The sequence below is a fragment of the Notolabrus celidotus genome, chromosome 3 (genome assembly GCF_009762535.1).
Source record: "Notolabrus celidotus isolate fNotCel1 chromosome 3, fNotCel1.pri, whole genome shotgun sequence".
Taxonomy (NCBI): domain Eukaryota; kingdom Metazoa; phylum Chordata; class Actinopteri; order Labriformes; family Labridae; genus Notolabrus; species Notolabrus celidotus.
The window spans coordinates 25,796,164-25,810,441 of NC_048274.1; the positions used below are offsets into that span (position 1 = coordinate 25,796,164).

Below are 14,278 nucleotides of genomic sequence, written 5' to 3' on the forward strand. Positions count from 1 at the left end.
AGTGAGAGAGAGAGAGAGAGAATAATGTACCAGAGATGCTTGGAGAACTATGGAGGGACTGCTGCGCCCCTCAGCGTCCAGCAGGCCGCAGGTAACTCACAGGTGATTTCCTGACGTCAGACAGGAAGTGGACAAAGGGACTCTGGAGTTTCTTCTGGTGTTGTGCAGCAGCAGCTCGAAAGTTACGGACATTGATTTATTGGAAGATAAACGTGAGGGTCGGCAGAGAGATGTGCACTTTTGGTAAGTGATTCTGCTCCATGTTACTGACAAACAACCGCGTAAAGAAGGTTCACGCTGTTGTGCCCGATGCAAGGTTACAGGCCATCGGCCTGCTGCAGGTGGGCTGAAACAGTTTCATTATTAAACCTTGCATTGCGTGGGCCAGTTTGACTTGTGTTTACTCTTGTTAGATGAGATTTTATTAAGTAGGCCTACACAGAATAACGCGAGACGGGCAAATTTAATAATCTGTATGATTTTAAAGCATCTCCACACCCTCACTGCACCCTCCGATTTCTGACTCATTCGGTAAACGAGCTCCCTACCCACGACTCTGAAAGCAAACTTTCTATCCTACTAATGCCTTTGTCCCTCCATACCACATCAAACTATTAAACTGTTTCAGTAAAATATAGTTGTTATTGATTATTTATTCAAATCATATGCTTATGAAAAATAATACTTCATATTTTCACATTTGTATATTTTGTAGACAATTTCATCGAAAAAAATGAACATTCTAATGTACTGTGGTTTTAGATCAGCTATACTTCAATGATACTTGCGGAGTTATTTGAGGAAATAACTACATGTACAGAGAGACAAAATACACAATGGGAATATTAATTGACCTAAACAATTGCTTTAATCAGCACTACTTATCATGACATATTACTTAAAAAGATGGATAGGTGTGTTGTCAGAGGGGTTGCTCTTATAGGGTATAATAGTAACGGGGATCAATTTGTTCAGATGGGACACAACAAGTCCAACATCACCTGGTGTTCCACAGAGGTCAGTCTTGAGACCTAAATTGTTTCTTTTAGATACAAATAATGTACGTATATTGTCTAATTTTCTGAAATTAAATGTCTTTGGGGACTCTATAAATAGTTTTGATATGAAAATTGAATGAGAATATGAAAGCAAGTTTCTGGGTGTTATAATTGACCACAAGCTCTGCTGGAAACCACACAAAGTTTCTGTGGTCAAAGGTTGCGAGAAGCATTGGAATACTAAGTAAAACTAGATATATTCTAAATCAAATAGCATTACTTTATACTGCGCTCATATTAAACCGCATCTCTCCTACTGCGTTGAAGTTTGGGAGAATACTCAAATGGGCTACATACGAAAGGTATGCACAGTGCAAAAAAGAGCTGTAAGGATAATAAATCATGCTGGATATCTAAAACACAACATTTTTTTATTTTGATGTCATATACAGTATGTTTTAGTTTTATGGACTTAGTTACATTTAAAATTGCCCAAGTTATGTGTAAAAGGTGTTAAATTATGTATTATCTAGTATCATTAAAACATGTTCACTGGTGGAGAGAGGAAGGGAAATTCCATTTAAAATAACCTACTGGGCATACAACTCTTAAAGATGTGCGTCTCAGTACTGTGGTAATCCTGTGGAATGACCTTGATCTGGCAATAAAATGTGCAATTATATTAATAATTTCAATTGCAGGCACAAACAATATTTAGTGGACAATATAAAAAGGAGGACCTCGATAAATACATTTAAAAAGTGTGCTAACATATATGTTTTGTTTTCTTGCTTGTGTTTTCATGTTGTTTCTAATATTTATGTTAATGGTTGGCGTTGATAGAAATTTTAGTTTAAAAAAAAAGATTTGATATGGTAAGGGAGGGGCACCGCCAGATAAGCCTTTTACTTCCTCCTCCCCCTTGTGAGTGTTTTCTTTATGATTGTTTGATCCATTGTCAGTGGAGATACTTTTGTATTTTTACACTTTTATGATCAGATTTTTGGATTTGTATTTAACATTATATCAAATCAAAAAAGTTAAAAACAACATGAAGTGGTGTAATAAGTTACTACAACACTAACATTAACTTAACTAAAATCTGTGTGCACAAAAATGCATTTGCTCTTAAATGAATTGTGAATTAATTTAGTCTGTTCATACTTGAGATTCAATGGAATCAGAGGAACCCCAAATTGTGTTTAAGGTAGCCTGATGTATTTTCCAACTGTAAAAATAAAATACACATTTGAATCATCTTTTTTGATAGTATAAAAACATATCAATCTATGTTTTTAAAAAATACTGCCTACTGATGAATTGATTTAGGATTTTTAAGAATCTGAATACTGTCTTTCATATCCACCTTGAAAATCTATATTCTGTAACAGACTGAATGATTAGTGTGGTTGATATGTTCAATCTGGGACTCTGAATGTGTTTATCTTCTAACCAGCCTTTGACAAGCTTTCATTGAAGTAATGTCTCAATTGTTCATTTGAAGTAATCTGTATATCTCACATTTTTGTTATCCAGATAAGGAAAAGGGGCCTGGGAGTCTGATGAAAAAGGGGTTAACTCTCATCATGGTCGGTCACATAAACTTCATCCTTAGTGCTATTGTCCATGGGAGCATCCTCCGGCACATATCAAAACCAAACCAGCACATCACCACTGAATACACTGCGGCCAATATCATCTCTGTTACCTCTGGCTTACTAGTGAGTTAAAACACACTTCCTTTGTTCTAATGTCAAATTCAGCAGTTTGCAGAGAGGCTTAGTGTTAGAAGCAAGGGGGTATATTTATAAGAAGTTAATAGCCATATTGATTTCCCTTTGTGCTTTATGTTTTAATCAAAAGACACATTGGCCTACTGTAAAAAATGGCAGCAGTGATTTTTACTGTTTGCTCTGTAAAGTGTTGTGTTTTTTTCTCACAGCAATCAAGACTGAACTTGCCTACATTAAGAGAGCTGGTTTTTCAAACCAGTCTTTAGTTGCTCAAGGGCAGGATTCATGACCTGATGATTATCAGATAAACTGACAGCTGTTAATGAGAGGATGGTTTAAATGCCAAAGTGTTTTGAAATGTACCTCATATCATGTACTTACATAAGGTATTACAGGGAAGACAAGATATAGAATATATTTTATTGGATTTGTATAGATGATTTATTATACTGTCTGAGTTAGATGATAATTTCTTTCTTTGTGTCTGAAGTCTTATTATCCTTAAAACTTGGTGAAAAAAGCAGTTTCACGTGTTTTGGGCCAGGATTACTACTTGTGGACATAATTGAATAAACTTTACTTTGTGGTCAATCAATGCTGGAGTAAAAAAAATGTAATTTGGATCTGACAGAGCATCGCCACTGGGATTATTGCTATTGTGATGTCGAGGAACCTCCATGTGATAAAACTGGTAATGATTGATTTAATTTCTTTTGTACATTCTGATCTATTAAATCACTCATTCTGTATCTTCTCAATAGCAACCTCACCTCCTGCCTTTATATGATATTCTCTCTGTGTCTCCAGCAAATAGGACTTCTAGTGGCCTCCATTCTGAATGCCCTGCTCTCAGCAGCATGTTGCACTGGGCTCCTCTTGGCTATAAGTATCACTGTTGCACAGGATGGGCAGGGTTTGATGAAGGGATGCAATGAGACAGAGGTGCCCATCAACGCTCGGTCACCTGTCAGTGCCCGATGCCCATTTGATACAACACGAATATATGTGAGTCTAACATTTCTTCTCAAACCCTCTTCTGTACACCAAAAAAACTGCATCAATTTGTTGTATTCTCTTTGTATTCTCCAGCTTGCTCTTTGTTGAGGCATAACTAATAAAAGCATTACAGGAGAAAGTCAGGGTGATACTTAATTTCACACATTTTCTACCCGTCTCTCAGGACACCACCCTGGCTTTGTGGATCCCCTGTGCTGCGTTAGCAGCATTTGAGGTTGGGCTGTCTGTCTGGTGCTTCATGGTAGGATTGGCTCTCAGAGGGGTGGAGCCCTGCAGGAAGAGCTACATCAAAGAGCAGGTGTGTGTGTCTTTGTGTGTGTGGGGCGGGTGGGTATCTTAGAAGGGTGTAGCTGTGCTGTGAGTCTATCTAAAAATCAAACTCACACTTTAAAACATAGATTTACCCACACTTATCTACTCCCAGTTGGTCTGTCTTACACTTTTTGTTTGAGTAAAATAACATAAGGTACAAACTACTGTACACTGACTGATCGTTTTGTGTCTCTTCTAGTTGGAGGGAGAGGCTGTGTGCGCCCCCCATAGCCGGCGCCTGATTGGACGGAGCTCGACCCCTGATGCTTAACGGAGCAAAAAGGAAGGGCTCTACTCTGTGCAGACAAGCTCAACTAATTCCAAAAAGGCATTGCTGCTTATTGATACTACATTTTGCCCAACAGATAGCTAGGTGAGTCTCACTGTGGAAATGTTAAATCACTTCTAGGGAAAGGTTTTTAGCTTTGTGGTTTCACAATGCAGCATACCCTGAGTCACAGATGGGACACCAAATGGCTCTCTTTGCTTTCCTTTATTAACCAAACACTTTTTGAATGTCTGAAGCGGAGAGATGACAACAGTTTGTTGGATTTCCGTGCATCTTTACTTTTTCAATGCTTCAGAGGTAAACATCAAAGAGCTCACAAACATACATTTCAGTAGGTGCTTTCAAATGTGGTGATCCTTAAGTGCAGACATTTGGATTCAGTGTGCATGTGTGCTCATGTTGGAGCTCCAATGAGGTATAAATGAAGTCTCATCTGTTTATGAAGTATATTTTGATATATTGTAAAAGTATGATTCAAAGTATATTTTAGCAAGCATGAACTCTCTTTTTTAGAAAAATATTTTACTGTTTGTTTTTATTCTAAACCACTCCTCTGCATCTCAGATGCATTTAACAAACTATTTTTAGTTTAAACTTTAAGATAGACAAATTCTGTGTATACTTGCCAGAGAATGCCAAATCATGGTTTTTTGTTTAATTTTGTTAAATATGTAGTATTTGGCTTTAAGTTAATTTGAAGGACTTTTTGAAGACAATTTGCATTGCAATTGAGGATTGTAAGATTACTGAGTTTAGTAATGCAATTTTTTCCTCTACTTGATTTGCAGTCAAATTATTGACTGTTTGAACACAGCCCTAAGGTTACAACAGTTTATTTACTTTTGTTCTGTGGATTTTTTCCTCTGACTACATCTTTCTTTATCATGCTTGTTTTTTCATGAAAATAAGATTTACAGTTTTGTTGTTGCTTTCCCTCCATAGTAATACTCATGTAACTCTAAAATTATGGGAGTAGAAACAGGAATAACACATTTAAATCTCTGTGCCAACCAAGAGTCACAGTAGGTCTCACAGATGCAGGGGATTTCAAAAGAATGTTGTAGGAATGATGCTTTAACCCGCAGAATTTGACATAATCTGGACTGCAGCATAGCTGTGTGTGGACTGGGAGCATTAGTGTATGTACTGTATACTGTGGTTGAATGTCAAGTGGGGTCACTTTAAGAGGTTAAACCAGTATGTGGGCCAGCTGCCTCAGCTGGCACAGAACCCCCCACGACTCAACGACAGAGAAGACCAGATCAGCCATGAAACGGTTAATCTAGAGCTGTGCTCAATTGTGTGGAACGGAATCATAGCACGCAGTCCTAATCCCGAGGCTGTAAGGGATAAATATTGACGCAGTGTTGACTGATACAATCACAACATGTCTGTGTGGCCCTTTCAGTCAGTACCCTTGTGGACATTGTTTCCTGTTCAGAAAAAGATATCTCACAGATAAGTTCTAAGTATGATGAAGTCCATCTGTAATTCCATCACAGGGGTTTTTTTTGTCAATACCTGGCTATCTAAATGTACTGGTTTGGGATAAGTACTTCATTATTCGTAGCTTGTTAATGCCTTGAAAAGAAATCCTTTAAAAACATACAATTAACGCATGCCTTCAACTATTTTAAACCCCCTTTCTCTGCTCTATGATTGAAATGAAAGGTAATAGAGAAAGATAAAATGTGGCAATTAGAAACAGTATACACATTTCTAAATACATTTTCAAAACATGTCCACAGAGTCATTTTGAAATGAGATGATCTGAATATATAATAGTCTAAAAAGCATTTTTTAATGCATGCATTTTATATGGTTGCATTCTTGTTTCCAAACAAGGGTAAAATAAAGCTTCTGCTTGAGCAGCACAACCCCACATGACTTAGACATTGATGATCCAGCCTATCAGGAAAATACCTAACTGATCTTAATGTTGTGTATTTTGTGACTTAGACTGCCTGTTTTTTAAATTTAATAATGTGGGCATACTGTACACTTTATTTTTAGCTTGTGGTTTTGTACCAGTATCTACATTTGATGTATGATTTTTATTAAAGTTTTAAACAATGATACATTTGAGATAGTTTCCTGTCTTTTCATTGACATGGTGGGTTGCCCTTGGTGATATTGAATTGTAACTCTGTCTTCTCTGTAGTGGTAGCTATTTTTTCCACCCTTTCCATCCTGATTGGTGCATCTGACACTTCTATAGAACTAGGGATCTGAGGTTGGATATCATTTGACCCCTCAATAGCCTTCATATGACCTTAAGAATGATGCTGAATCCCTGGTGGCTCTTAGTCATTTGAGTCTTGGGTACACAAAAAAACTGTTGTCCTTCAAACAGTGTTTAGATTAAGTAATGCCCTTAAAAAAAATAAACCAACAAAAGTTGCATGTCATGTTATAGTTGATACTAAATATTTAACAAAAAAGACAGAAACTCTTCTGAATTAGTTAAGGAGAAATTACTCATTGGCCCCACACCAATCAAGGACACAAACACCGTTTTTGTAATGTCTTTATCTTGGTTTCGTCCATTTATCAAAACAAGATTATAATAATTGATTGTTATTTAAAGCATACTAACTCTGGTTAATAGCGCACAATATAAAACAATCTGTTTGCTACACTGGTTCTTTTAGGGCACATTCAAACATAAACCCATCAAACGTATATTTGTGATTTAATAAAGAACCACACTGTAAAGCTTTGAACATCATGTAATGTGTGGTTGAGAGGCAATTAAGTCATGTCTGCGCGGTCACGACGTATCCGCGGTCACGATGAGTGGGCTGCACGCTGCAGGCAACCAGCTGCAAACAGTGGAACAACGAAGTGCTGCAGTACACGGAGCCGAGGAGCACCCGAGCCGCTCGTTATACTCACAAGGTAAGGCATCTATGATTGTAAGGCTAATAAATATGAACAATTGAATTAATCTCTAACAACATTTGCAGTAAGAAAGGGAGGCTTAGGCTCTGAATGATAAGAAGGGATCGTGTGCGCTCCCTGCGCGCTGTAGGGTTGAAGACACTGCGGTGACAAACGCTCACAGCTTCAGAGATTGATACGCTCTCTCGGTGTGATCCGGGTTGTCACCGTGTGTGATTGTTGCTTCAGTAGAGCGAGGATACCTCCCTGTTAAGGGGTCTGTGGTGTCCAAAACGAGTCATTTCCTTCTTCAATGAGGGCGCGCTGTAATAGGGATGTGACCTGTACAGTTTACCGGACAGTGGCAGTGCTTCTGCTCTGTATTTGGACGTTTAAGGGATAATGTATGGTTAGCAGGTTGTTATGAGAAAAAGAATCCCGACAGGGTGAGAAAAGACACCGACGCGAAGGCAAGATAGCTCGTCGACTGCGAGCAATTTGACGCATGTGAAAATTAAAACTCAACAGACGCAAAAATGTGCTCGTATATTTCAATGGCGTACTATTCAAGCTTGTTTATAAAGTTTACTGTGTTGGTTAACCATAAAGACACAGAGAGACAGAGTGTGAAACATCGCAGGGTAGCGTTACTGTTGCCCGGCCAACATCTCACAAACACGAGATTGGGGGAGTGTCTCATCGTTCACAGGTGTAACCTTCACAATAAGCTGCGCGTAAAAGCGTATTGAACATGTTGCAGGTAAAGTCCTCAACATGAACTGCGTATGACCCCAGTGACACAGTGCTGTTTGAAACTGATATAACACTGCTTGCCCTTTTGCTATTCAAATGCTGTTATTTAAAGTATCACAGTGTCTGTTGTCTTTTATTTATCATACACATTAATTAAGATATTTTCACATCTCGACATGCAAGGGTGTGGCTGAGCAAAGACGATACCACATATACAGTACAACTCTACTCAAAGCAAGCCCACTGACCCTGCTTGTTTGACCAACAGTGCTTCTTCTTTGTGTTTAAACCTGCAGGACCTGCTTGATGGATCCACTCTAGTATGGCAGTTGAATGTGACAGACAGGATACTGTTGTCTTGAAGCAAAATCAATGGAATAATTTGGAGGAGAATAACATCTTGTTTCCTTGACTTCACTTTTCTTCTTTTTTTTTAAATACCAATGACAATGGAAAGATAAGATGCAAATGTAGTGGGAGAAAGAGATGAAAAGCAACCCAGAGGAGGCCTCCAGCAGACGCTGATGGTGGAACTATTAGCTCAGGGATGTGCTTTCAGTCTGAGGATGGAACAAGGGGAATCTGTCCTTGACCAGGGGATTGCCAGATGAGGGAGCAATACCCCAACACTGCCAAAAAAATAGGAAAATCTACAATGGATGGTGAATTTTAAATCCAGCACAAAACACAGCTCCGTTGATTGGCTAAATAATTAATTTGGACTTAATCTCATGTGCACTCCACCACTTACACTTAAATGGACTCTATTGCTTGTAATGTAAAGAAGCTTTCAAAACAAATTCTGCATGTCTAGTGGTTGTTTGGGTGGTGATAAAATCATCTGTCTGAGCCACTGGAGAAATGTCCAACATCAAGATGCATACACCTGTTGGAAGAGGATGTAAAAAAGACTGGTTATCAAAAACCACAATAATGTACAGCAGAGGAGTTCCTGTCTGTTTCCCTTTACTGCTCTTCTCCCTGGTTACTCCTGTTCTCTCCATTCATATGGAGTTCGAGAGCCACAGTGAGTTTAGCTGTGAGCCCATCAGACTGAGAATGTGCCAGGATCTGCCTTACAACACCACCTTTATGCCCAATCTACTCAATCACTACGACCAACAAACTGCTGCACTTGCCATGGAGGTAGGTCGGTTTTTTTTAAGCTATTTGGATTGTGCATGCTTTGCTTGTGTGTAAACTGTATGTTTGCAGAGACATTGGATAGATGTCGGGAAATTATATTGTTTGAAAATCTACATTTTAAATGCCAGAACTTTACATCTTGACAGGAGTCAGACATTAAGTTTCCGCTGAGCAAATTAGCATGTCTTTTTCTTAGTGCAGAAAAAGGTGTACAAACTGAAACAACTACAAAGCAACAATCGCCAGCATTTCACATTGTAGTGTCATGTACCTGCTGTATACAAAAGGATTTCACACAAAGTGTTAAACAACAATGTCAGAGACTAGGATGGTTCAGGTGTGTGTGTAAATTAAGGTTCTTAAATGTCACAAGAAATGTTGTCAAAGGTAAGAAGATGTTGATCTTTTTTAGACACATTTGTTATTTGGTCTCTGTGTTAATAATAATAGTCAGTTTACAGACATTATTTTTTAATCCAGTGCAAACATTTAACAACACAAGTTATAAACCTTGAAATCACCAATATCCCTTATCATTAGAAAGTACACAGTTTGCTCTGAAAATTGTGAGGCCTGGCTGTTCACTGAAAAAGGGTGCTTTTTATAAAATTGCCTCATTACGCATTATCTGCATGCTGTTGTAGAACAAATTGGATACATGAGCCACACTTCATGTAGGAGTAAAGTGGCTTTCACACAGGCATGGAATATCAAAGAGGTAGCAGGAGCAGTGAAACATGTTGAGAAAAGGTGATAGGTGATCTCCTCATGTTGCAGCTCCATCACTACATGTCACTGTTCCAGGTAGACAAAGATGGATGTGTATGGACTCTCTCATAGCCCTTCCTCTTACATGAGCTGTAGCTGAAAGTCAATCTAAACAGCAGCAGCGGCGAAAGACCTTTTCAATCAGAAAGTTGTTGATTGTGATTATGTGACTGAGACTTCTTTAAGAATATTTATTAGTGAGCAAAACAGGGCTGCAATGCAAACTGTCTATGTGCAACAGTAGACACACACCGTCCATCAAGATCATGTTACCTCTCCTTTGTTAGCCCTCAGAGAGGAAAGAACGGCGCAGAGCGAGGTGTTGCTCAATAACAAGACTGTAATTACCCGTTTGCAGCACATATTTGTCAGTACCAAAGGCCTTGTGAGGCACTGTGTTTGAGATGTAGACATTTATGGGTTGGGTGTGGTGGTTGTACAATACTAAACTACCAGCAGACTACCTAATAATTTTAAAAAGATCTGTTATTCAATACAAAGAAAACACAACATCTTTATAGATAAGACCCAGCCTGATTTAAAAGCTTTTTTTAACAACAGACTTTCAGATTGTCATGTTTTTGTGTCTATTCATCAGTCCACATGTCTGTGAACAAAAGTCCCTCTACACATGTTGCTTGGCATAGTTTTACCCATATTTTGGCTACCATGTATACACCAAGGCTTATAGTCTAAGCAGCATTGAAAGATAACAAACAGTCGATGGAATTAATTCTGCTTCCAGCTGTTCATAGTTGGCATATTAAATTACCCCTGCTGAAAAGCAGATGAATTTGAACAAGACTCATGTTGGCTGTGTGCATATTGCGTGTTTAATCTTGGGGGATTTTTGTTTTGAGTTGATGTTTAGATAATATTTCCTGTGTCAAAAGCAGATGAATGTCAGCCAAAAGATCAAACCAAAATTCTCTATTTTGTGGCTCCCTGAATATTTAATCACAGAGAAGGATTTCCAACATTTACTCTTGTCAAAATATGCAGTAGATCACTGCTGTCAGGCGCTCCCTTTTTCTCCTCTGTAAATAGAGGCATTAAAAAACAGCTTTATATGGGATTGACAGGCATGCATTTTGAATTTGCTGAGCGCGTTTTGAATGGGCGATAAAACTCTTATAGGCACAGGATTCACTCAGCAGAGTAAGGATTGTGCAAATATTCAGATCAAGTAAATTCCCTTGTGCCATGTCAAAACACACTGTGTTAGGGATTGTAAGACACGTCTGTTGTTGAACTTGATTTGACCCAGATGAAGAAGGAGCCAAGTAACTGACACCCTCAGTCCCTGCAGTCATGGAGGAGACATCTTTTTTGAAGATGGTGGAGCAGCAACATGAGACCTGGTAGTGTGCCTGCTCTTGTCTGCTTTGAGCAGGCGGGGTAGTCCTGCTGGGAACCCTGGAGGGATTTTAATGGGATAGTTGGGATAGTGGCTCCATAATACCAACTTGTGTGTACAATTTTGCATATACATGCATGTGTTTATGTATTTCTATTCAAAAAGTATTCTTAAATAAGGATACTTTTTCTTGCCAATTCCTTAGGTATCTTAAAATATGCTGATGGGATTATATACAGGATTATATATTGTTGTAGCAGAATCATTTTAACCCTATATGAATAGGAACAGTAGTGCAGTACAGCTGTATAAATATCCATAGGGATAACATCTGGACTGACACGTTTATTAGGCACTCTTCTCAAATGCTGCTGACATTCCAGACTCCAGCTGATGCGGACGTGCTGGCAACAGCTACTACTACTACTACTCGTCTCATCACTATCATCGCTCTATCTTTTTCTTATTCTCCTCTGTTCCTCTTTCCAACCCTAACTTGGTCAAGGCAGATGGCTGTCTAACATGACTCTGGTTCTGCTTGAGGTTTCTGCCTGTTAAAAGTTTTCCTCGCCACTGTAACTAGCTTAATACTGTGAAGTGCAATGCTCATGGTGGATTAAGATGGGGTAAGACTGAGTCTTATCCTGTCTTGGTGTTGGGTCTCTGTTAATAATTTAACATAGAGTACGGTCTAGACTTGCTATGTTTGTAAAAGCGTCTTGTGATAATGTTTGTTGTGATTTGGCGCTATACAAATAAAGATTGATTTATTGATTGATTGAATATGTTTTCTTTAATATACAGATGTGAAAAGAAAGCACTGTTCATTACAATTATTGCTCTGCAATGTCAAAGTCAGAGCTGTTGTGTTTGGTTAGTGTAATCAAATAAACCAATTAATCATTAAATTATTTTATCTATGTAGTGCCAATTCACAATAAAAGTTATCGCATGAGACTCTCATTTAGAGCAAGTAGAGAAAAATGAGGCCTAAACAACTGCTGCCAAATTAGCGTGAAGTAGTTCAGATTCCTTCATGAAGCTGGAACGATTGTCAGCAGCTGTTGTTATCACTTTTTGGGTCGCATCACATGATGAATGTTTGCTCTGCCTCAGTGGCAAAGCTTCCATGTCTTGGCTTTCTTACAATTAAAATAAATCAGTCCAGTGGGCTGTGGCCGTCATGTACTATTTATTTTTATTATGAGTCATCTTCAAGTAAAAGGTTGTGACATATTCAAGCCCTTGACTCAAACACAGTTGGGCTGATGTTGATTCATCTCTTTTGGCTGACATTGAAAATATTGCATTTTCTCCCGCTGCCTTCTTCGTTGTCATGCCAAGCAAAAAAAAAAAGCTTATCCCCCTGTGTGTGTGCATGAGTGACATGTCCACTTTTAGTCATTGTTTGAGTGACAGGCTCAAGGTGAAGTTACATTTATCCTGTGTGTCTTAGTGCAGAGTCTGGCTTCAGGCTAACTGTATGCTAGTATGTCCTGTATGAGTGACAGGGGGAGGTTAACGGTGCCAGCTGTCATTTCTCACTAGTGCTAACTAGCTGCTAATCTCTCTCTCAGTCCCACAATGAAGACATTGATTCCTACAGACCAACAGCCACCCCCATCTGCCACAATAGTCAATTAAACCTGCGAGAAGATGGTGAGAGAGACTGAAACATGAGAGGGAGAAGTGGAAGAGAAGGGAAATGAATCTCAAATGGGAGATTGTGTGACAAGTGAAATGATTTCTGTGGAAATGTGTGTGTGTGTGTGTGTGTGTGTGTGTGTGTGTGTGTGTGTGTGTGTGTGTGTGTGTGTGTGTGTGTGTGTGTGTGTGTGTGTGTGTGTGTGTGTGTGTTTGCTTTTGTTCCTGCATGTCACTCAGGAATATGGCCTGTACTGTCCATCTGCCACAGCATGTTATGGTTCCCTGGGGATGTGCTTCAGGTTGTGACATTATTTGTTGTCCATATAAAACAAAGAGATTAAGACATAAGACATCACTGGGATTGTGTCAGCTCAGAGAGGCAAGAATTGATCCGGGAGCCTGAGTTTTTTTATTGGTATGGTTTGATACACCTCAAGGTTCTGTCTGTCATTAAAGTTTTTAAACACCCTAGACCACCAGTGCAGTATTAATTATACAATGTGCTGTCAAACAGACAGTCATGAAATAGAGAAGTGGCTCATCTTGCCCGTTTGTCATTTGATAAATAAATGATTATGTAATCAATCAATCAAGCTTTATTTATAGAGCACCTTTCATACAAATCAAAGTGCTTTACAGTGATTGAAAAAAAAGAAAATCTAATATATCATGAACATAAAGCAGAAATGGATATAGAAGTAGAGACTAATAGGCAGCATGCATCAAGCAAGTGTTACAGTGCCCAAGGCCTTGGCAGCCCAGATGTTGGCTTTGTTAGAGGGGTTAGTCTTGAGTTAATGGGGAGATATTTGGCCTCTTGGAATGGATTTTATTCTATGTGTGTAGCATCCTCTGGCTTTGTCCTGTAATTATGCAATTGGATTAATGTTACCCAATTTAAATCAGTAAGGCAGAAGTAACAGCATAGTCTCGGCCACAGTCCTGCATTATTCCAACCAAAGCCCTTGATCCTCAATTTGTTTGCTTGTTTGTTGAACATTTTTTTTACACTATTACCCCTTTTTGACCAACACGAACCTGGGCTGGTGCTCACGCTGGTTTGGAACTGGTTCAACTTGCAAACCAACTTGGCACCAGTTTTTTTTCCACCCACTTGAGACCGTGGAAGAGCCACATCATGACATCACTTCTACATGACTGTTTTTCCCAGCAGTGCTAGTGCAAAGTTTCCCTTGATTTAGTCCTGGTCGATCCCTCCAGCTTGTTTTGCATCTCCTGCGAGGACAAAACAGCAAGGAGGCAGTTTGTTTCCTCGACCGACCACTGCTTAGCCTTGGAATCCATTAGCTTTGTCTTTTTTATTTTTTCACTGCAGGAAGATGGCGGAAACTCATCTGGTTTGTCATTTTTGTCACGG

The 14,278-nt window shown here is 38.9% G+C and overlaps 2 protein-coding genes across 2 annotated transcripts in view; both read left to right on the forward strand.

The window, feature by feature from the left end:
- The first annotated feature begins 66 nt into the window (after nt 1-66).
- LOC117810761 (keratinocyte-associated protein 3) lies at nt 67-6,429 on the forward strand. The gene is made up of 6 exons (XM_034680715.1): nt 67-243; nt 2,535-2,719; nt 3,363-3,422; nt 3,539-3,736; nt 3,912-4,046; nt 4,260-6,429. The coding sequence occupies exons 1-6, from the start codon at nt 231-233 to the stop codon at nt 4,329-4,331; spliced, it is 663 nt and encodes a 220-aa protein (XP_034536606.1). The 5' UTR covers nt 67-230; the 3' UTR covers nt 4,332-6,429.
- A 681-nt stretch (nt 6,430-7,110) lies between these two features.
- The window catches only part of LOC117810988 (frizzled-3-like), a 30,631-nt gene continuing 23,463 nt past the window's right edge, over nt 7,111-14,278 (forward strand). The window contains exons 1-2 of the mRNA XM_034681012.1: nt 7,111-7,247; nt 8,279-9,128. Coding sequence (XP_034536903.1) covers nt 8,844-9,128 — 285 coding nt within the window. The 5' untranslated portion in view covers nt 7,111-7,247; nt 8,279-8,843. The remainder of the gene's footprint in view (nt 7,248-8,278; nt 9,129-14,278) is intronic.